The sequence below is a fragment of the Apus apus genome, chromosome Z (assembly GCF_020740795.1).
Source record: "Apus apus isolate bApuApu2 chromosome Z, bApuApu2.pri.cur, whole genome shotgun sequence".
NCBI classification, from domain to species: domain Eukaryota; kingdom Metazoa; phylum Chordata; class Aves; order Apodiformes; family Apodidae; genus Apus; species Apus apus.
In genome coordinates, this window is record NC_067312.1 from 37,574,486 (window position 1) to 37,597,817 (window position 23,332).

General features: G+C 38.8%; 1 protein-coding gene across 1 annotated transcript in view; it reads left to right on the forward strand.

The window, feature by feature from the left end:
* TRPM6 (transient receptor potential cation channel subfamily M member 6) overlaps positions 1 to 23,332 on the forward strand; it is an 89,080-nt gene that overhangs the window by 61,220 nt on the left and 4,528 nt on the right. The window contains exons 25-37 of the mRNA XM_051643556.1: positions 967 to 1,099; positions 2,856 to 3,988; positions 4,711 to 4,823; positions 5,754 to 5,880; positions 6,759 to 6,856; positions 9,186 to 9,244; positions 10,646 to 10,671; positions 12,436 to 12,486; positions 15,499 to 15,564; positions 17,930 to 18,216; positions 19,634 to 19,716; positions 20,244 to 20,449; positions 22,121 to 22,172. Of these exons, the coding sequence (XP_051499516.1) occupies positions 967 to 1,099; positions 2,856 to 3,988; positions 4,711 to 4,823; positions 5,754 to 5,880; positions 6,759 to 6,856; positions 9,186 to 9,244; positions 10,646 to 10,671; positions 12,436 to 12,486; positions 15,499 to 15,564; positions 17,930 to 18,216; positions 19,634 to 19,716; positions 20,244 to 20,449; positions 22,121 to 22,172 (2,434 nt within the window). The remainder of the gene's footprint in view (positions 1 to 966; positions 1,100 to 2,855; positions 3,989 to 4,710; positions 4,824 to 5,753; positions 5,881 to 6,758; positions 6,857 to 9,185; positions 9,245 to 10,645; positions 10,672 to 12,435; positions 12,487 to 15,498; positions 15,565 to 17,929; positions 18,217 to 19,633; positions 19,717 to 20,243; positions 20,450 to 22,120; positions 22,173 to 23,332) is intronic.

The following is a 23,332-nucleotide window of genomic DNA, read 5'->3' on the forward strand; positions in this document are numbered from 1 at the left end:
AACTTGGGCACCTGAGTCCCTGACTATTCTCCCCAATGCCCTGAAGTAATTCTTGATTCCTCTTGGACTTCTGGTAACAATTTCCTCATTACCCACCTGAAAGATCATTGTTGGGTAGCAGTCAGAGAGGCGTACCAGGTTAGAGACCTTTTTTGTAAAATCTCTTACCCGGGTCCCAGGGAGGCAGCAGACCTCCCTATCTCTTTGATCTTGTATATGCATATAAATACAGTGAAGATTCTGGTATGTAAAAAAGGAAAGAAAAAGGAGCTTGGAAGCTTGGAAGATGCAGAGTTTGGATCAGAGAAATAGCTTTCCACTGTATGCATTTCTTCATACTGACTTAGAATTAATCTGTTCTCTCAAAAGTTTTGGTGTGCCAGAAGAATAGCATCATAAGCAACCAAAGCTGTGTAGTTTAAAACTTATGATTGTGTTAATTTTTGCCCGATAATCTTGCTTAATGTTTTTTTTGTATTTGAACATGTGAAGCAATTAAGTGAAAAAAAGCTTTGTAGCTTTAAGTACCTGAAAGGACACTAGTTGTTAAAGGTGAGTAGTTATAAATGAATGCCTGGATGAAGTTACAGTGGAATCTTTGGAAGTCTTACATATCTATATCTAAGTCTCATGAGTCACACATGTATAACAAAATACAGGAAAAAGTTTGGGAGAAAATTCATCTTTGTAAACAGCCATTTGGGTATGGACTTGTGAAGCTTTAAAAGAGAGTGCACTGGAGTTTTCATCAGTGTGGTTTTGCTCCCTATCTAAGGAAAGATAAAAAACATGTTTACTTATATTTGGCATATTGACTCTTTCCACAAAAGCCCAAATTAATGGAGTTAAGTCAGTCTTTTCAAGGGAGGTGAAGGAAACCTGTTCTGTCAGTTTTCACTTACGGATGCTTAGAAGCAATTGTATTTGTCAGCATGCTTCATAATAACTCCTACCTCCTTTGTTCAGAGCTGTACCTGAGTGATGAGGAACTAAAGAAACTCCATGACTTTGAGGAACAGTGTGTGGAAAAATACTTTTATGAGAAGAATGAAAGCCTGAGTTCCAGTGACAGTGAAAGGATTCGTCTGACAACAGAAAGGTGTGTTTTGTTTCAGATTTGTGCTCTTTTTATGCATTTGTCATATAAAAACCAACTTTGGAACAGATTATGGCCAGTATGAACTTTAGGAGCAATAACATGCATAGGCCTTGGTAATTTAGTGGAAATGAAATGTATTTGTTTGAGTGTCATGGCAGGTCAGGCTGGGAAGCATTGCTGGCAGATTTGCATCCCCAGAGGTGTGCAGTGTGCAGATGATTAAAGGGTTGCAGTAAAGTGGTGCTCAATTTCACTTTTGCAGACCAAGTAACATCACAAAAACATCACAGAGTATGGCATACAATGCATGTTTTTATTTAAAGGCTTAGCACTGTGAGAATGCTGTAAGAGTATTGCTTGTGATTGAGTTTAATTGCTATTTACAGAAAGGACCATATAACCATTGTAGCATTATCTGCAATGTGGTGTTTGTAAAACATAAATACACAACTGTCAGTGGGGTTTCAAAACTGTCAGTATTGGCCTAATTTAGCTTTCCACTTAAATCAATGGCAAAGCTGCTATTAAATTTAATAGGAAGTGTTAAAGAAATTGAGCACTATAAAAAGTCTTACTGAATGCCAATACTGATCTCACATAATATTTATTTATTTGTTTAATTTATTTATTTTTGCCTCAAGAAAGATCGTCTCTTAATCTTTGCCTGTTCATAATCTCATTTTCTGCATACTAAAACAAAATACAGAAGCAAAATTAATATCCCCTGTAAAAGAAATAAAATAAGTAGCTTTGTTGAAGAGCTGCAGAATTGTTTACAGCAAGAAGATTTCATTTAGTGGATAAACATACAACTGGAAAGGAATTTTTTTTCTGAGTGCAAAGGTGAAATACTCTTCACAGTATTGCATAACATTAATACAAGACATTCATTTATATTAATTGAATATTTGTAACACTGGTTTTTGATTTTGTTCAGCTGTTGGTTAAATCTGGCGTCTTTTAGTTACTCAGTGACAAAGGAAAGGAACAAGTTATGTATGTGCCCTTCAGCTAGTTTATCATTGTCTTAGTGACAGAGTGACAGAGAGAGTATCTTCAGGAAAAGTGTAGATAATAATTTGGTTCAAATTATATCACTACAGGCCTGGAAGTTCTTGCACTGCTCACTGGGGATTTGAAGAACATAAAAAAAGGCTTTGCTTTTTGGGCAGCTGAGTTTTACCTAAAGATAACTGATGGCATCAGACATACAGAATCTGTTCCCAGAGGCCAAACAGGTGGTTGAGAAGACCATTTTCCTAGCACTCTCTGGTATTTGAGAAATGCAGCAGTATCTGTAGTTTTGTCTGAGCCTTGTCCTTCTCATGCTTGCACAAGAAAAGTCAAAGTGCAGGATTACTGGCTGACCAGAAGTATACTTTACAGCATTTCACATTTACAGCAGTAGCCAGTACAACATTTCTAAAGCTGTGTTGTGTTCTCCATGGTATAGTAGTTCAAAGGCAAGGAATGAACATCAGTAGGGAATTAGCAGTATCTAAAATAGATATTCCTTCAGCAAGAAGTCTGTTTCCTTAAAAGCTACTGGTTGTTGGCCCAGTAATCTGAATGACATGTTATAAGTCTGGATGGGTTTTGTCAAATACAGATATTTGTGGAAATAGAAGTCATGATTTAAAGGGCTGTTTGAAACACCAACTTTTTGAAATGTGTTAATGGATTCCTTTAGCATCTGGCAAACAGAAGTAAAGATCTGTGTTTTGGTATTTTAATTATCTTTTCTTTTTCCACCTAGAGTGGAGGAGATGTTTCTGCAGCTTAAAGAAGTGCATGAGAAAGTATTTTATATCAAGGAGTCTTTACTCTCTCTGGACAGCCAGCTAGGACATTTGCAAGACCTGTCTGCCTTGACAGTGGACATCTTGAAAGTGCTTTCAGCTGTAGACACCTTGCAGGTGGAAGAAGCTTTACTGGCTGACACAAAACTTCGAACCTGTAGGAAGCTACCACATAGCTGGAGCAATGCGCTCTGTTCCAAGACCTTGAGCAGCCTGGAGTGTTTGTATGACAAGAAGTACCACTACTACAGCATGCCACCTTCCCTCTTACGGAGCTTCGTAAGGAGTCAGTGGCCATCAGAGCGCGAAGACCACATGCTGAGGACTGAGAGTAAAAAGGCAGTAGAAGACAGCTCTCAAAAGATTGAAATAGAAAGTGACACACTCACTTCAGGAGTATCCTCTGAGACTAAGTCAACACCTAGATACGGACAATTTTTGCTGGTGCCCCCTGACCATCAAGGAGGGTCTTTCTCTGAGAATGTCACTTTAAATTTGTCCTTTTTTGGCGCTCCTGCCAAATACAGGGATGATGCATTCAGAGATGAACTGCGAAGTAGCACTGTAGTGCAGCAAAGCTTGCAGAGTGTCACCCTCATTGGAAAAGAGGCAGGAGATTATCAATGGAAACAGATTAATTTGCCATCAGAAAATACCAATGCCTCAGAGGCTGATCATTCTCTTGGTGTCCAGCCATCACTGGATATGGAACAGCGTGCAGCACCCTCCTGTGATGGCAAGGAAGAAACTGAAAGAGGTTATGTGAATTGGGGATTCTCTGAAGGTGATGAAAAAGGAGTTTTCAGCTCAGGGAAGAAACAAAAGAAAGCCTTGTGCATACATTCCACCTATAACAGTGACTGCAACTGCACAGGTAGTCCTCCCAGGCATGTCCCGATAAGAGAATCAAAGTCCTTCTCCTACAACTCCGACAGGTCACATCACAGCAGCTTCATCTCTCAGAACAAGTTAAAAAGCAGCAGCTCCTTCTGGATCAGCCCACCCTGGAGGGACTGGAGTTTCTGCAGGCGCAACAGCTTACAATCCCCTAAGAAAGAGAAAAAAGGGAAAACCTGCAAGGCCATAGGTGGTAACTATAAAACACTACACTTGTACAGTATCTTTTACTGGGGAGCCCAATACATTGTAAAAATCTTTCCTGTGTACACAGGATATATTAGCTGCAGTTGAGGGTAGTTGCAGAGAGTCCTGAGTTACTCCTTCACTTTCGTTGTATTTAGTCTGACTGCTCTAGGAAGTTCTAAAGTGTGCCTGGTATCCAAGCTGCACCATACCTACAAGTCAGCCAGTCTGATTCTCCCCATCTCACAGGATTCCTGTGGTTGCGGCTGCAGAGCTAGGGTGACAGAGGGACTGTGCTCAGTCTGGGGAATTCTTCTGCCCTGGGGATGCAATGCAGGAGTTACATGAGCCAATATAAATTACACATTCCTTAAGAGATACATTAGCAGTATCATAGCTCTGATGGGTGTATGGAGACTGAGGAGGTGTTTGTTTTTATAGCCAGTTTAAAACCCCCACTGTCCACCACCAAGTTTGTTTACCAAGAGCTAAAATATAGCATATCCCAATTCTAAATATGAATAATAATGAGGTGATGGATAACATTTGTTGTTTAATATCTTGTGATGGTTCATTTCTTTGCACTGAACAGCATAAGTATTAGTCTTTGGTGTCTCAAAATCTTTCTCAGTTTGCTTTGGATATCTGCCAACTCTCAGTCTTGTCAGACCTTCTCCAAGTAAACAAAGGCACTGTAGTTTTATGGTATTTCTTGACTCTTTCCCACAGAGTCTTTTCGATCCAGTGATCTACGCCACAATGAGTCAACAAAGGCAAAACAACAAAACAGAGATGGAAAGTCTGGGAGAGGGAAGAAGAATAAAAAACCCCTTCAGGTGCCAGTACGTGCTGATGCAAGAGAATCACACATCCCATACCTGCCTATTTCATTCATTAAGAGCACTTCTGCAGGGTGTCTTCCTTGAAAATGCTTACATTTAAAAAGATGCATGCAAATTTGGGTCCCTTTTTTGTATGTCTGTCTTTGGCTTAATTTCCCTTTTATTTGAGTTAGTGGGATTTCTGTTTGAATGTGTTGAAGGCTAAGTACTTTTCTAGATAGTATACCAGGAGGGTTATTGATTTTACACAGGAAGGTATCAGTCCTTGCACTTTAGCTGGCAAGTGAACCTAGGGAAGCTTCATATGATCTAGAATAGACTGAAGGGGTGGTGAGCCACATGCAGGTGATGTGCAACTGTAAACAAGCAAGGCAGGCCTCGTAATGTTGTCTCCTGCCTACAAAACTCTCACAATATTTTTCTCTGAAACTATAAAACATTTAGCACTTTGCAGACAGCATAATGGTTGCATCTTATGTATAGGGCAACTTTTGTAACTCTAGGTATGTGTACATATAAGAAGATCTATTTATAAAATTATAAAGAGATTTTCAAGATCTCTGTCAGCTAGAAAGAATTATCTCTGTTTAATGAGATGAAGGCTGAAGACTGATTTGTTTACATTAGGTGCTCAGGTCAGGAGGAGATCTTAGGCTTAAACTGTGAGGCCTAGTACCTCTGAAGGTATTCTGAGAGATTTTTGTTTTGAAAAGTTGTACTGCTAGATCTCTCATCAGTAGTATTTACTAGACAGAAGCAATGTGTCTTCTACAACTTGTAACAAAAATGTGAAAATCTGTTTCTCAGTTGGGAGTGAGTTCACTGGTGCTCAGCAATGCTCTGAAAGGCCATGTCATGGGCTGTCAGAGGAACTGCAGAGATGCGAGTCATCCTGTAAATCAAGTGTTGTTTTTTTCTGTGTTTTGCCAGGTGATTAGAGTGGATGATTGTCCCCAGAACACCCAAGTGAGCTCAGAGCCTGCAGAGACCGATGTCTGGGATGAGCAAGAGAAGCACAGCAAGAATCGACTCACTGTGTCTAAATTCAGTCAGCTAAGTATGTGGTATTTTGAAGATGCTAAAATTCAGAACAGCTTTTAAAAAGAAGCAGCAAATACAAATTCACAAGTTCAAAGCATCACTCACCACTTTGATTCATGGCATAATTTTTACAGAATAAAAATTAGGTTGTAGGCAAACACAACTTGTTTATTTGCTGTGTCATTGCATAGGCAAAATGGTCATGGGTTGGATGGAAAGTCAATTAAATCTTTCTAGGAGTGCTGCCTGTCTCATGTGCGAGATGGTAAGAGTAATCATCCTTAGGAATAAGTGGGAGGCAAGGAAGATGATATCCTTGTCTCCTCTAAAGTGGCATCCTGGCAAACTCTCTTGTGAATTTCTCAGGGCATTTACATTCACAGGCAGTGCTGCAATACTATATCTGCTGGCAGATCCTCTGCATGCAATATTCATTACTCAGTGCTCAGAAATACATACTGTGAAGGGAAGAAATTAATTCTGTATCATGTCTGTTGGAGTGAAAAGGGAATGGCATTCTTACTCTTCTTTGAGCAGTTCTACAGCTCTTTCATTCTCAGAAATCCTTTGCATGGTTCATCTAATCTTTAGGCTTTGCTGTGATGGAGCTCACTGGCTTCATCCTGTGAGCATTGGGAGAAGCACCAGGGAATGCTGTGACTCAGCACAGCATGGTCTGAGAAGGGCTGTAGTCCTCTGAAATCTGCTGACAGAGGATGTAAACAGTATGATTTAACCCTGTGAAATTCTGTTACTGCTTTTTTACATTTCATGCTTGCTGGGCCAATATGTTATATAGGTGTTTATTTTATAGCACTGCATAGATGTTTAGTTTTTAGCAGCAGAACTTTCGTTTACACTCTGGAAATATCTGACACCCTCTCTTCTGGCTAGGTTTGGAACGCTGCAAATACATGCACCAGAAAAACAAAAATCAAGGCATCAGTAGGCATACCATACCATTCTGTGATTACCTGAGGCATTCTCGAGAGGTAAGATCCAACAACACCCTAGTCCACAGTTTTGGTTGGGTTGTGTTCAAGGTCGCTCTACTGATGTTTCTGGACTTGACGCTGTAAGTTCTTTGTAATGAAATACCTCTTGAGAGATGAGGAACTTCGTTGTCTGCTGGCCACATGTGTGTGGGAAAATGAATGATTTAGCAGCTGTTAACATTCTATTAAGGTTATTTCAGTAGGATATTAAGTTGTTGAATCACAGAAAGGTTCTGAGTATGAAAAGGCTGGTTATAAATGATACATGTGTGGATGTTTAATTAAGAAATGAGTGAAGACAGCTTGAACCTGAGGGCAGAATTGGTTAGAAGAGTGAAATAAACTTTGGAAAGTTAGCTACATAGCTCTTAGTCTATCACACAGAGTTAGTTATTTCTTGCACAGGGTGAGTTAAATATTGAAAATAATTGCAAAGCTTGGATTTTTTAACCACCGGCTTACAAAAACGATAACTTATTTATCAAAATTTATTTGAAGGTCTATAATGTGAAAGTCCTCTGCCTATGTAACTCAATATAGGGTCACTGACTTTGATGGAACTAGACTAGTTTATTTTTCCTGATGACTGAGAGTAGGAGCCTCAGTCTGGATTATAGAAACGTCTATCTTTTTAAAAAAGTTGTAGCTAATGGAAGAAAGTGTATCTTTCACTGCAGTATGTAGGGGTATCTCAGAGGTATGAAAGGAGATTAACAAAGAATAAATTAATAAAAGGAACTGTGAAATAACCTTTTCCTCTTCCTTTTTCACCAACACGTTTCCTTGCTTGTTTTTCTTACAGCAGACTTGATTATTAAAATAGTGATCTTTAAAAGCCTAGCTTATTTCCACTGTAAATGATATGAGTTGTATTTTTTTATTTATTTCTTTTTTAAGGAATGAACATAAGCCAAATAGTTTCAGATCTGCTGTTCTGAGTGCTGTAGAATTTGAATCCTAAATACCAGAGAAGAGAGCTTGAATCTAAATTTTTAAAATGGCAGTTTTTATATGAAAGAATAGAGGGAGAGAGAGAAATAGAAATTTATTTACTGTTTTTGTATTCTGTAAATAGCTTAGAGTCTAAATCAATACATCTTTGAAATGTGGAACACAAGGTCAAAGAAGCAAAATAAAAGTACAGTCAGTGAAACTGGGTGAGTGGGCTAAGTAATCTAATGTTTCAGAACTCACATTAAGATGTCTTGAGTAAAACTCAAGGGTGGGATTTTTAAAGTTCTCAGAAAAATTCCACTGATTACAGCAAGACTGGATTTAGGCTGCAACTAGTCACTTTGAGAACACCAACTTCAAATTATTTATTCTTTCATGATATAGCCTCCAGTACCCACTGAGTCACTATGCCTCTCTTCATAACCTGCATGGGTTGTGAGAGTTTATATGTATTGCTGAGATATAACAATGTTGCTGCATCCAACTCTTCCCCTTGGAGTATGATATATTTTAAATATATGTGTTTTTTCTGAAGTGGTACTTCTCAGATTTACCCATTTATCACCAGTGGTTCAGGTTCCCTCCTGACAAGTAGCAGGGAGTAAAGAAAGGGTGTGGAAGGAAGACTTTGGTTCTGTTAAATATTTTTTAATCTGAAAAGCAAGCTACAAGGTGAAGATATGAGTGAAATCAGAAAATTGTTAATTAAGTTTTAGTTCGTATTTAAAGCAGAATTTTAGTTCATTTATCTTTAAACATTGTTGTATTTGAACTTTTTTTGAGGGCTCTGTTTCTGTTGCAGATTGAAATCTTCCTGACTACCAATCAGGAGAAAGTTTCTGAGTAGTACATTAGGAGGACCCAGCTGGCCCAGTTTTCTCTGATATGGCTGGAAGTTTGAAAGACTACTTGAGTACTATAAGACCTCAAAAAGATATAATTTAAATATCACTGGAAAGCTGCTTAGCCCGTTATCTTCTTATATTATGGAAGTTTAGGGTGCATATTACTTTCAAGAACTCTAAGGCCTATTCCTAAACTGTAATTTTTGATTATAAAGAGACTTCTCCAATAATGTCTGTATTAGAAGATTTTAACATGCATTTGTGAGTGTATCGAGATACAGGTGGGTACCTGACTATTTCATTCAAATATATTGAGACAGCATGGAAAACTGTAATGTGAGCCAATTAATTTCATTTTAGTGTAGATATGGCAGTGCTGTGATTTGCCTGCCTGTTAGTGTCATTTTTCATGCTAATGATAAGCATAACAACAAGAGTTTTTAGGACTGTGCCTTTTTGAGTTGTGAAGTGTGTATATGACAGTGATGTGCAGATTTTACCAGTAAAAATGTCTCTCTTCTTTACAGGATTTGAGTAATAGCATATTTGGAACCACTGAAAACAGTAATCTGGACAGGAACTCTTTGTATGTATTATTAGCATATTAAGATACTAATCGCATGCTTTTAGAAAGAGACTTGTATGCTTTATGCGGGTTTTCACTTCAGTTCTGTGGTATGCTTAGGACAAGAAAGACATGTGAAATGAAAAGTTAAAGCAATTTAATCTTTTAAGTTTCTTTGGTGTATAATTCTAGGTGGAATAGACACTCCTTTCTATTCTAACAATAATCTAATTTTCTAATGCAATCACTAAGGTCACCGTAGCATCTTTAACTAGTCATTGTTCCAATCTAGTGAGCATGAAAAGTTGCATTTGCTGTTATGTTTCCTTTTTTTAATAATTAAAATGCTCTCAGCTCCTGAAATCTTCTCTCATTCCCTGATTTAGCTCTTTCACACTGAGTCTGCACATTTACACAATATTTAGCTTGGTTTTCTTAACGGGTTTTTAGTAGTTATTAAGCTTTGGTTATATTTAGTGAAAGTGTATTGATTTCAGAAATGTTTTCAATGCTGTTGTGTTTTCCTCCACCCCTCCCAGCTTGAGTGTTCATTATCTTCATATTGGGGGTATTTTTTTCCGCATGCAGTGCTTCATCTATGTACCTCTTCATTTTATTTCTTGTGTTCATCCATTCCTCTTATACCTTTTACTTATTAGCACTGTGGTTATAAAAAATATAAGAAAAAATATAAGACTCTAGAAAGCTGTCACATCCCATGTGATTTCACCATGGGAAGAGGAAAAATGATACTGTGGTTTTTACCCATTCTGTGGTTGCTTTTTTTTTTTTTTTTTTTTTAAATAACCTAGTCATTTATATGCAGTAGGCAAACTTACCAGCAGGACTTAAAGGCTGTCGAGTGGCCTGATTCTGTCACTTAGTCAGTTGTTTTCAGTGGGATCTCTCTGGTTGGTGAGGTGAATCACATCTACTGCCTTCTGTAACAAAGTCTTTAGCTTAAATGTTAATTCTGATGCTTGTAGTCTCTCTGCAACATTTATAATCTGAAGGACCATCAGTTTAAAAAGTGTGGTTTTGTGCAAGCAATAGCAGTCTGTGTAGTGAGTAGCCCTGCAGACATTTCAACACTGAGTAAAAAATGAACAATGTGTATGTGATTGAAGTAGTCTTTAACTGATACTGTTATTGTGGTGTAAATTATAGGAACAGTGGTGCAGAGTCTTAAGCGCAGCTCAACTTCAAGCAGAGAAAGAAAAATGTGTCTATTCTTCGGTAACTGAAGAGTATTTGCTGATTGTTGCAGTGAACATAATTGCACTGAGGGTTATTTTGGTTCATGATTGTGCATCAAACCTTTCTGAGTTTTGCCTTTACATAGATGACATCTTTATATGCACTAGTGTTAACTTAATTACAGAAATTTTGAAGTAAAATACCAGATGTTTGCTTTTTAAACAGGTTGAGAACTTCAGAGGAAACTCACAGTAAGTTTTTGGTTGCTTGTCAATGACTTTCATTCCTATCTGCAAATGTTGTTCTAAAAACTCTGAAGTACAAAATCCAAAATGAAGTTAATTTACTATAGTTGGAAGGTTATAGGAAAGTGTCCAACTGTTGTGTCATATATTATTCACTAATTTGTACTTTACTATGAAAGATTTTTTCATGAGAACATGTGTTTCTCACAATAACTTCAAAATATAAAAAGAAAAAAGAATCTATTTTTACTCTAGTCTGTCCAATAATGTTGTCCTCTCCAGCAGGAGGAAACTCTTTGAAGCTGATGGTGCTGCTTTCATTCCTGACAGTCTAGGGGATCCTGAGGATAGATTCTGATATGACATTTTTTATGCATGCTTGATTTTTCAAGTTGCAGTTTGATGTAATTTCTCTGTTTGAATGGTTTCCCTGAAATGATGAAATCAGTGAGGGATTGCATTTATTATGAAATAGCCAATGAAGAAATTCAAATTTATAGCAAGGGATGGCTTTGTGCTGCAGAAGCAGAGTGATAGTTAACTTCACTTATATTTGTTGCCTTTTAGTCTATCTTCCAGTTTTCCTGACATGCCATTAGCTGTGAGAAGCTTAGCAGCTGGGCACCTGTCTCTTTTTGAGGCTAGCTGTGATGCAGGAATGAGTCACTATAAGACCTGTCTCCCCTACAAGCACTGCTCTTTCTGCGTCTGACTGCACAAAACACTGCGGTGCAGAAACACACTGCTGCAAGGTTAGGGAGTTGTGGGGCTACTCTCTAGAGTGCACCATTGCTTTGATTAAAATCCAGTATTCCCATCCTCAAAAGGAATGGCTTAGCCGCCATCCCCCTCTTCATGTTGGTTGTTTTACAATATACAAAATGAAACAAAACTGGTTGGGTCCAGCAAGAAAGGGACCTTGAATCACCAGGGGCACTCAGTGGAAGTGCTGGACCTTCCCCCAGCATCTTTTTATGTTTTCTATTTAAGATCCCTTTCACTAGAAAAGGGAATGCAAGCAAATAAAATACACAAAGAGGAAAAGTGTAGTATTTCAAATATTTTTATGAAGTTTCAGTTTTTATTCTCATTTTTCAGAACTAAAAATAGTACAGTGTATGTATTTCCTGAAATCTTGCATTTAGAAGGATTGTTTTCCAATAGAACAAAGTGTTTTCATCCAATTAATGGAAACATGCTCATTAATCTTGGCTATATTAAAAAAGCTTTTTATAAAAAAGGTTTTGGACCAAATTTGATCTGGCTATGCCTGTTAGTATAACCACAGAAACTATTTGTCTGTTTATACTTCAGCATCATTTTAGATGTTATGGGTTAATGGGACAATATTACTATAACTTTGGTGTAATAGTATAGTTAATGGAATACTTAATGACTGAGAATGGAGTTGAAAAAATCATGCCTCTGGGAGGCTGTGAAGCATGATGGACAGCAAAGTGCTTTTAATATCCCAGAGGTGTAGCTGGCTTAGAGAAGCTACATGTCCTTGAGGTTAATATCACAAGTTTCCCACCATTTCCCTGAATAAATAAGTCATCTGGTTATATTACATTGATGACTGAAATGTGCCAATATAGTGTACATTATAACATAGTTAAAACCTATTCATTATTCTCCTCTTTTGAATGCTGAGACAGTAATTCTGATTAATCTGTTTCATGACAAACTCTGGGATGGAAGGAATTAAAAAATCATGCATTTATCTCTGCTATAATAAATAATGTAATGATCCTTTAAACATTATTTCAGATATCTTTGCTTGCTTGAAAACATCTCAAGATCTGCATCATCACTACTCAGGTAAGCAGGAGACACAAGAAAAATATCTGAGTAATTTAACAAATTAAAAAGAATAGTAGTTCTTCCCTTGTGATCCTCTGTGGTTTTCACTTTGAAGAGTTGCACAACTGCCCCCTGCTAAGAATCTTCTGCATTGATTTATGCCTAACACTCCAGTGAGGAAATTATGAATTATTTTCTTGCTGCTAACTGCTGCAATCTGGGTATTTCTGGCAAATCCAGGGCAAAATGTAGATAAACACTTTCAAAATATCAGCAGAAACAATGAATAGAGCTCTGATTCCTGGGAGGGCAGAAGAGACACTCACTTGTTTATAGCTGTCATTTCCCCTCACAGCTCCCACATCCTCCTTTGTACTTTTTTCTTCAGTTAATTGGTCCTGTACTGCTTAATCTGTGTTTATATACCTATGAACTCTGGAAATCTGGCACAGAATAAACAATTTGGATGCTAATTGCCTGCAGTCCTGTCGTTTTCTGAACTGAGTATGCACGGATTTTCCCACAAGGTTTGGATTTCAGTTTTTCCCATAGGAGAACTCTGGAGAGCTTGCCAGTAGATGTCTCTGTTGCCTACAGGACTTGGCCTCCTTTAAAGGGAAGCCTAGGGTAAACCAGAAGCATTAGTAGCCTTCTGAAGTTCAAAAATCTACACGAATTTCACTGGGAATAACACTTCCTGCTTTGTCATCAGTGTAAAGCAGTAATTTCTCTGACATCATGGCATCGTTGCAGTGGTTAACTTGGCTCTTGTCAGGCATGCCATGTGAGATTAGGTAGGATTTAGCACAGATGAGAGTGGTTTCCAGTACAAGTTGACAAACATCTGAAGAGGTTTCCAGTGTAGGTTTTCTTTCCTTAGGAAGAGAGAGATAGAATGTAGCCATCTAAGCCCAAAAGTTAGATACAAAATTCTGCACCATATACTATATTTCTGTTATCACATTCTGCAGGCAAATACAGTTCTTCCTCTCTGCACATCCAAAAGAACTTGAATTTTGACCCAAGTTCAACAGCTGGTTCAAGTTCACATTTTTTCCAAAGGCCTTGGAGTGAGTGCTGGCAGGGTCGGACAGTTGACACAGGTCTAACTGCTCCCCTGCTGGGGAAGAAAAATGTCATGCACCAGTACAGGTTGGGGGCTGACCTGCTGGAGAGCAGTGTAGGTGAAAGGGATCTGGGGGTCCTGGTAGACAGGAGGATGACCATGAGCCAGCAGTGTGCCCTTGTGGCTAAGAAGGCCAATGGCATCCTGGGGTGTATTAGAAAGGGTGTGGTTAGTAGGTCAAGAGAGGTTCTCCTCCCCCTCTATTCTGCCTTGGTGAGGCCGCATCTGGAGTATTGTGTCCAGTTCTGGGCCCCTCAGTTCAAGAAGGACAGGGAAGTGCTTGAAAGAGTCCAGCACAGAGCCACAAAGATGATTAAGGGAGTGGAACATCTCCCTTATGAGGAAAGGCTGAGGGAGCTGGGTCTCTTTAGTTTGGAGAAAAGGAGACGGAGGGGTGACCTCATCAATGTTTACAAATACGTAAAGGGTGAGTGTCAAGAAGATGGAGTTAAGCTTTTTTCAGTGATGACCAGTGATAGGACAAGGAGTAATGGATACAAATTGGAGCATAGGAGGTTTAAGGTCAATCAGAAAATTTTTTTTTACTGTGAGAGTGACAGAGCACTGGAACAGGCTGCCCAGGGAGGTTGTGGAGTCTCCTTCACTGGAGACATTCAAAACCCACCTGGACGCCTTCCTGTGTGATGTGCTTTAGGTGACCCTGCTCTGGCGGGGGGGTTGGACTAGATGATCTTTTGAGGTCCCTTCCAACCCCTAGGATTCTATGATTCTATGATTCTATGATTCTATGATCCCTGTCCCTGCTATCCACTATTTTCTTGACTAGAGCATGAGCATGTTACTAGTGAGGCATCAAGGGAGGACCTTGATTTTCAGTCCATGCTCCAAAACTTCAGGCATATTGACCAGTGCCTGTTGCATTCAAAACACATAATAAAGCCTTGAACTGAAGTCTGAAGTATAGGTCTTCTCAAATGAGGATCCTAATTAATGGGTTGGCATGTCATGGGTCCCCTTTGCTCTCTTTTTTTTTTTGGGCTAAATAATCTCTATTTAATTTCTGCTCAGAGAGTAATCTTAAAAAGAAGGATAGATGGTGTCGTAGCTCTGGAAAAGTTTTCCATTGGAGCTTTTTGGTTGCTTTACAGAGAGAGACAGCTGTGCTGTGGTTCAAACTCTGCTTTGGACACTAGTTTTATCTTTAGTCATTGAATAGGAGAATGAGGCAGTCAGCACTATAGTATCCAAACTGCCTCCTTGTTCTAGTCTTGCTGTCTTTGCAGCTTACTCCACACCTCTCTTCCCCTTCCTGATAACTGAATTATTGGGAGGACAAATCCATAAATATTTAGTTGGCACTCTGAAGTTTTGAAGGTGTTTGAGAAATAAGCTGCCAGTTTGGGAGATACAATGTTACTGATGTTGTTTGGCAAGTAGCCCAGATGAACAAGCAGTTCTCTGTGTGGGGCAAGCTTGTTTTTCCCTGTGATGTCTTGCTAAATCCCCAAGTGGTTCTGAACCTGACAGAGACAGGCAGTGAGTGCAGCTGGGGCCAGTGCATCTCATTGGTACAGTGTGAATGTTGCTGCACTGGAGCTGGCAGATTGAGGAAGTAGCGGCAGGCCTTGGTAGAAGGAGAAGGATGAAGAATTAGCAGAAGCAGTCCTTCCAGCCAGAGTGCAGGGGGCTTATCCCAGAGACTTTGTTTCCTTGGAAGAAGGGAGTCAACGAACAGGGGAAAGAGTGGCCGCTGCTGCTTGTGAGATACCATGGGCTTGCAGAGGGGAGTTGCTAGCTGGGCAGAATAGTGATCACATGTGACACAGGATCACACCTCAGCCTTCTTGGCTTTGTACGCTATACTAAAACTCTGCCAGATGTTTTTGAAACTCAGCCAGCTTGTTGTTTATTCAGTATAGTAGTGAAATCTATATTGTTTGCAGCTGTTGAAAGAAACAACTTAATGAGACTTGCTCAGACCATACCATTTACACCAGTCCAGCTCTTCGGTGAGTATCAACTTCCTAGTTCTTTTTTTTTGCTTTATAAATAGTTGGTGCATTATCTTTTTAAAGATTGTGTTTGAGATACTTCCTTGGATTATTTTAAGCAAATTTTTTTTTTTTTTTTTTTTTTTTTCTAAAAGAGATGAACCAGGATAGAATTGTGGTAATTTAGGGACTTTGGGAGGTCATCTGGTGCAACTCGCTCTGCAGTCAATTCTGATCATGTTGCTGAGGACCTGTCGAATTGCATTTTGAATTTGTCTTTAAGTGTACATTCCTCACCCTCTCTGGACAACCTCTTCCAGTGTTTGACTGACTTCACTGTGAACCTAATATTTTTCCCAGTATTTGTTGGTGTTTCCCTGGCTGTAGCTTATATCTGTTGGTATTTGTATGATTACTATCTGCCTCAGAGATGAGTCTAACACCATCTTCTCTATACCTGTCATTAGGATAGCTGAAGACAGCAAGAAGATTCCATTTAACCTTAATACCTGCATTCTCTCTCTCTCACACACACATGCTTGTAGATACGGGTATAGGATAAGAAGACCAAGAAGAAAACCAGTGATTGGCTGAAAAGTCACTACACCTGTAACTGTTACAGACGACTTGTAGTGCACCAAGGAAAAAAGAACTGTTCTGTAGATGAAGAGCGGTAGATAATAATATATAAATCATTTGGAAGTGTTATTAAATGAGTGTGCAGTGTTGGCTAACAGCAGAAGCTCTCCCTCTACATACTTGAAATCTAGGTACTTTCTTTTCATTGAGTACAATATTTTGTATCACAGCAACTAATTGCTGATACTTGCAGCATCATAGGATTTATTGGGACCAGATTACTGCAGATAATTAATATAGCTGTGAGCATATTGAACATTCTAATCTTCGAAGCTCCCAGGAGACACCTTTCTAGCTATTAAATTGTCAAAAGATAATAAAATGAAGAATTACTGAAAAATTAAAAAATGTGTCTAGTTATGGTATCTTTATTCTAGTGCCTGTCTTTTCTATAAGACATTGGCTTTTCCAGTGCATTATTTGAAATTAAAATGTACACAAATTGTGGTATTGGACAGTGCCTACATTTGTGCTAACTGATGAAGGTAGTTTTGGGAATGGAGAGGAAGTCTACTAAACTGAATACAGTTTGTCCTTCCTTATGACATTCTCTGCCTTTTTGCAGATGTAGTCACCTCATCGCACTTGCCAGTGAAAACCTGTTTCTTATGAATTACCATTGCAAATAATGTGAGTTGCAAGAAGGAAAGTCAGGTTTAAAAAAATCAGTCCACTTTTATGTTAGTTTCCAAATGATGTCAAGAGAAAGGTCTCTCACTTACATGAAGAATGCTATTGCAACTATTTAGGGAAACAGCGTAACACTGAGTTAAAGCTCACCAAGTTTGTTCTGCTTTCAGAACAGTATTATTAGGAAGAGTAGAACATCTGAAATTTTGTGCAGTACAAGTAACTATGAAATTTCTAGGAAAAAACAAATCTTAAACATGAGAACTGTATATTTCCTGTTAATTTGCCTTAGCTTGTTCTCCTAGGTTTCCTTTTTCCAAGAAAAGTCTTGTCCTTTTCAGTCTAATTTCCTTGGCTCATTGTGTCCAAGTCACCACTTTTGAAACAATTCAGCTGTCTTTTTGCATTAAAAGGTGGCAGTCTCTAGTCCTTTAATTTTGTAGTTGGTAACTATTACAAGCTGTGTCTGGGTTTTTTTGCATTATTTATTTGTTATGTGTGGGGATTTTTTCGTGTTTGGGTTTTTTTTGTTTGTTTGTTGTTGTTGTTGTTTTTTCCCTCAAGCATAATTACAAGGAAAATACTCTGAGCATTCTGTGGATCTTGATTATTTTGAAAAGTATCTTACTAAAATCTCCCTTCCACATAAGTGCATAAATGGAGAGAGCCACAGGCAGGATAGTTAAAGTTCATACACTGGAAATAAAATGGTAACCCTTTAAAAAGATGTACTTTTAAACGTCAACTGTCTTTACTTGGAAAGCTGTGGCAAATGAGATTCATTTATATAGACCAGAGTATCAATGAGATTTGTTTGTTTGGAAGTGTTTTGGAAGTCTTAAATTAGTCTTTCTTTAGAGGTTTCATACAAGTACTTTTGACTACTTAAGGTTATCACAGTTGATATTAAATGGAATGTACATAGTAAGTAGTTTAAATTTAAGCTGGGGAAGTTTTCATGAAGATTAACAATAATGATAAAAGCGCTCTCTTTTAAAGTATGGTTTACAAAGTCATGAAAAGTGTTACGTTATTTTAAGGTACCAAATAAAAATGCAGTTCTCTCCCATTTCTGCAATGTGAATTCTGCTAACAAAACTTCCTTTAATTTAAGCTGGGGAGGAAGTGACAGTCTATCGACTAGAAGAAAGTTCGCCTATGAACCTTGATAAAAGCATGTCTTCCTGGTCCCAGCATGGTACAGCTGCAATGATCCAAGTCCTGTCACGGGAGGAGATGGATGGGGGTCTGCGGAGGGCCATGAAGGTTATTTGTACTTGGTCTGAGAATGATGTATTAAAGTTGGGCCAAGTATTTATTGTGAAGTCTTTTCTGCCAGAGGTGGTTCAGACTTGGCAAAAGATTTTTCATGATGGCACAGTGTTACATCTCTGCCTGAGGGTGAGTTCAGACTTGAAGGCACACTGATTGATCTAGCCTGATGTATCTTAAATGTTATTCTTCTTAGATGTGATTGTCTTCAGCATGGTAGGCGTGGTTTGGTGTTATGTCTTGGAAAGGAAAAGGCTTTTGAGGAAGATACTGCTCTGGACATGTCAAAATATGTGAAAGCCAAGAAAGTCATTGGGAGAAGGCAACATGGATTCACTGAGGGGAAATCATGCTTGACCAATCTGCTAAACTTCTGTGATGAAACTGACTGGATAGATGAAGGGGGAGTAGTGGACGTTATCTACCTTACATTTAGCAAGGCTTTTGACATTGTCTCTCATAAAATCCTCATTAGGAAACTCAGGAGGTGTGGGCTAGATAAGTAGACAGTGAGGTGGATTGAGAGCTGGCTGTGTGACAGAACTCGGAGGATTGTGCTCCATGGAGCAGTGTTGCATTGGATGCCTGTAGCCAGTGGTGTCTCCCAAGGATCAGTAGTCAGTCTCTTCTTGTTCAACATATTCATCAATGACGTGCATGAGGGGACAGAGTGTATCCTCAGCAAGTTTGCTGATAACACCAAACTGGGAGGGGTGGAAACACTGCAGAGGGCTGTGCTGCCATCCAGTGTGGCCTGGACAGACTGCAGAGCTAGGCAGAGAAGAACCTAATGAGATTCAACAAGGGCAAGTGTAAGGTCTTGTCCTTGGGAGAAAGAATGCCATGCACCAATATAGGTTAGGGGTGGACCTGCAGGGAAGCAGCTCTGAGGAGAAGCATCTGGGAGTCCTGGTAGATTGTAAATTATCCATGAGCCATCAATGTGCCTTTGCCACCAAGAAGGCCAATAAGGGGTGCATCAGGAAGAGTGTGGCCAGTAGGTAGAGATGTCATCCTCCCTCTCTTTTCTGCCCTGGTGCAGCCACATCTGGAATACTGTGTCCAGTTCTGGGCTCCCCAGTTCAAGATAGACAGGGAACTACTAGAGAGAGTCCAGCAGAGAGCAACAAAGATGACTGGGGGATTGGAGCATCTCTCTGATGAGGAAAGGCTGAGAGAGCTGGGACTCTTTAGCCTGGAGAAGAGAAGGCTGAGGGGAGACCTTATTGATGTCTGTAAGTATGTCAAGGGTGGGTGCAAGGAGGGTGGAGCCAGACTCTTTTCAGTAGTTCCAGTGACAGGATGAGGGGCAATGGGCACAAGCTGGAACGTAGGAAATTGTATTTAAATATGAGGTAAAACTTCTTTACAGTGAGGATGACAGAGCCGTGGAACAGGCTGCCTAGGGTGGTTGTGGATTCCCCTTATCTGGAGATACTCAAGACCTGCCTGGATGCAGTCCTGAGTAATGTACTCTATGGGACCCTGCTTTAGTGGGGGATCTTCATGAAAATAAAAGTAATATTTATAACATTGTTTTCTTTAGGAGATCCAACAACAAAGGGCTGCCCAGAAGTTAATCTATACCTTCAATCAAGTGAAGCCTCATACTGTTCCCTATAGCCCAAGGTAAAATCACTGTCTTTAAGTATTACATGCCAAAATTTTTCTCTTCTCAGCTCTGTCCCAGGTCTAGTGCAGCCGTATTTTCTGTAGTGGTCTGAGATAGAACAGACAGTCTAGTGATAGTTAATTGACTTTTTAAGAGGAAAAGTGTGCAGCTTTGAACTTTGTCTTTGTAGCTACATGTGATGGCAAAATAATCTTCTTCATCATGCTGTTCCCTAGACTTAAGCACAAATTCTTTATACAATTAACATAAGACTATTTGATACAGCTCATTTATAGGGGGCTGGAATACATCAGATTATGTTGTTTGTCCATGAACTATACCTTCTGATCACATGCTTTGTTTTGAGAGTTTCAAACAGAGAAAGCCTTTGTGCTGCTTACCATTTGGTACTTTCTGCTATTCAGAATGTTCCAGCTAGGGAAGAGGTGTCCTTTTTTTTGATATATTTACTTTGCATCATGCAGTGTGCTGGAGGATGTTCATTACCCCATCAGAACCTGATAGGCAGCATTTATATCTACAGGTTCCTGGAAGTTTTCCTCATCTACTGCCATTCAGCAAACCAGTGGCTGACCATAGAGAAGTACATGACTGGCGAGTTTCGGAAGTACAACAACAACAATGGAGATGAGATTACTCCCAGCAGCTTGCTGGAAGAGCTGATGCTGGCCTTTTCTCACTGGACCTATGTGTACACCCGTGGGGAGCTCCTTGTCCTGGATTTGCAAGGTGACAGCTAGCATGGGATCACTGTTAGAAATGAAATGAAAAAACAACTATCTCAAAAGATAAATTAATAATGAGGAATGGGCCAAATTCTGTTCTCATGTACATGCTGGAGAAGCTCAATAAACACTTAATGTCTGTTGTGTGGAACAGATAAATGAGTATCTACAGAAACACTCTGGATTAATGTAGATGTAATGAGAAAATAATTTGGCTTCAAATATATCTAGGCTGAATAAGTAAAAGAGCAGGTAGACAGTGTGCAGGATAATTTCAGCCAGCTCTGTAAAACCATTCCACAGTTAAGATATTTTTATTTTTATTAAGATACATAAATAATACAGAGATTCAAGCATAACCATGTATATATGCACAATTAATGTAAGTGTATATCTGTCAGAATAATGCAAACTACTGTCTGTATATTTTATTTTTCATATTAGTAAATATGTAAGCAGTTTACATAAGCTGAAAGCCTGAATACTATTCACAGAGTCTGGGCATTAAAAGGGCATGTGATCATTTTACTATACATATGTAAGTGGGAACATGGTGTATTTTAAAGAGATAAAACAGTTGACAGTGTTCAGAAGACAAACAGCACCCATCAAACAGTATAAACACTATTGTTTGTCATTTCTGTCAAGGGAAATGTGTATAGGTAGACAGAGGCTTAACATATTTGCATTTTACAGCATCCAGAAACTCTGAATTACAAAAAGACATACTTATTATGCAAAATAAACATATAATGCCATCCGTGCCTTCTTTTGGTTTTAGCTGCACATGAAAAAATATACAGAAGTCTGTCTTCACCATAGCCTAGTAGAATTTGTATGAAATGTGCCTGGGTTTATTGTACAACTCTTGACAGTTCCAGATCAACTGTGTTGGCTCAAATGTAGATAATTTAAACATCTATGTAAATTTCATCAAGACTGGAGCTGCTTCAGTTTCTATCTCAAACAAACTGAAATCTGCTCTAGTTTTGGCATTGTGTTTATCTTGTAGTTCTCTAAACTGGAGTTTAGGAAAAGTGTGAAGGCAGCTCCCCTTGGAGTTCTAATAGGATTAATCTCTATAAATTTGCTATGCAATACCAAGGCTATCTCTCCATACATATACACCATATTTTGTCTATTTTATATCAGCTGAGCTGGCCTTCATTGAAGAGTATTGCAGTCTGTGGTATTTAGATCACAATATGCTATTTACATAGTCTTTACCAGTGCTCATTGCAGAATATAAACTTTTGATCAGTGGCCTATTGAAGTAAAAAGAATTGCAAATCATATGTGCACATCCACATCTGGTTGATACTTACGCTCCAAGTTAAATAGTAGTCTTACAGTTGCTCACATTTTTCTTCATTAAGCTTCAGCACAGTTTTTAGTGCATTTGCAGAAGCCTTCCTTCTACATATAAATAAACCTCAAAGCAGCTGAAGTCAGGTCTCTAATAAAATCTCTGTATGTTTGCCAAAACTTAACAGATTTTTATACCCATAGCATTTTCATTTTTACTCATGACCACTCTGTGACACTTTATGATATACAAACAAAATTGATAATTACATATTTTTTAAATGCCAGATTATGACATCATGACTGATTTCATAACACTGAAATTTCATAACACTGTGATTTCTAACACACACTGTTGATTTTGTTGTAGGTGTTGGGGAAAACCTTACTGATCCATCTGTGATTAAACCTGAAGATAAAATGTAGGTTTTTTTCTGTTGAAGTTGTCACTTATTTCAGATGTTCTGCTAACAGTCTGCATCTTTAGGGTATTTTTATGTTTTATGTGAGAGAGATTTAATTATTTTTTGCATGGCCTTTGGGTTCAATGTAAGTGTGATGGCAGTGGAGAGACTACATCCCGCACTGTGCTTTGGCGGACTGTGGACTTGGGAGCTGTAAGTATCCCAACTCTCAGCATACAATGGGGAGAATCTGTGTTGCTGTGCTGGGACCACAGGAGTTTTTCAGGGCTGTACAGGGAGATCAAGAATGGGACATAGAAGACCCTGTACGCCTTTTCACAAATTTGCACTGAAGGAGGTAAACAGTAATTTAAGTGTGACAGTCTGGTTTTGCCTACCTAACAGTACACTGTTTCATGGAGTATATGGGGCCACAATAGCTTAATATGATGAGGAGAGGGCTTCTGGATCTCTGATCTTTTCAGTAGGTCCTCATGGTACATTTAAACATGCTGCACGTTACAATTTCTAAGTTGTGATATGGATATGGTAAATCATGTATGGAAGGTTACAAAAACTAGAGAGACTGCACAGAAGTAACAGTCTGCCTTCATACATCAAATTTCAGAATCAGAGCTACGGCTATTTGCCCATCTGTGACTTTGCTCCTTGCTGGTATTTGCTGTAGTGAGAGAAGAAGCAGTAGTGTTGATGGTTGCTGTCCTGCAGAGTCCTCTTCTCTGGGGAGTCTCTCCAGCTGTGCCCTGGAACCCTTTTCCCTCCACTGTCTTGTATGCAGCTTGACTCCCTCTCACTTAACTCATGTCAGCTGTTTGAAGGGTTGTCTCACATTTGGAAGAAAAGAAGATAGAAGTATCAATAGTGTGATTTAATGCAAAGTGCAATTAACTGTAGAAATACAAAATGACTTGCCTAGAACTCAGAAATAAGTTAATTTTGGAAGCACCTTCTTGGTTCTGGGACCACCATTAACATTTCATTAATAAGATTAGTAGTAAATGTATTAATGTTGTATCAATATTTAATATGAAAGTGTATTGTGTAACACATAAAAATATTTATTTTGGAAGAAACATCAAAAATATGCTGAGCACCTCACAGCAGCAAAGTCTTTGCCCTAAGTAGGTCATAGGTCTTCTGTGACAGAAGCACAAGGA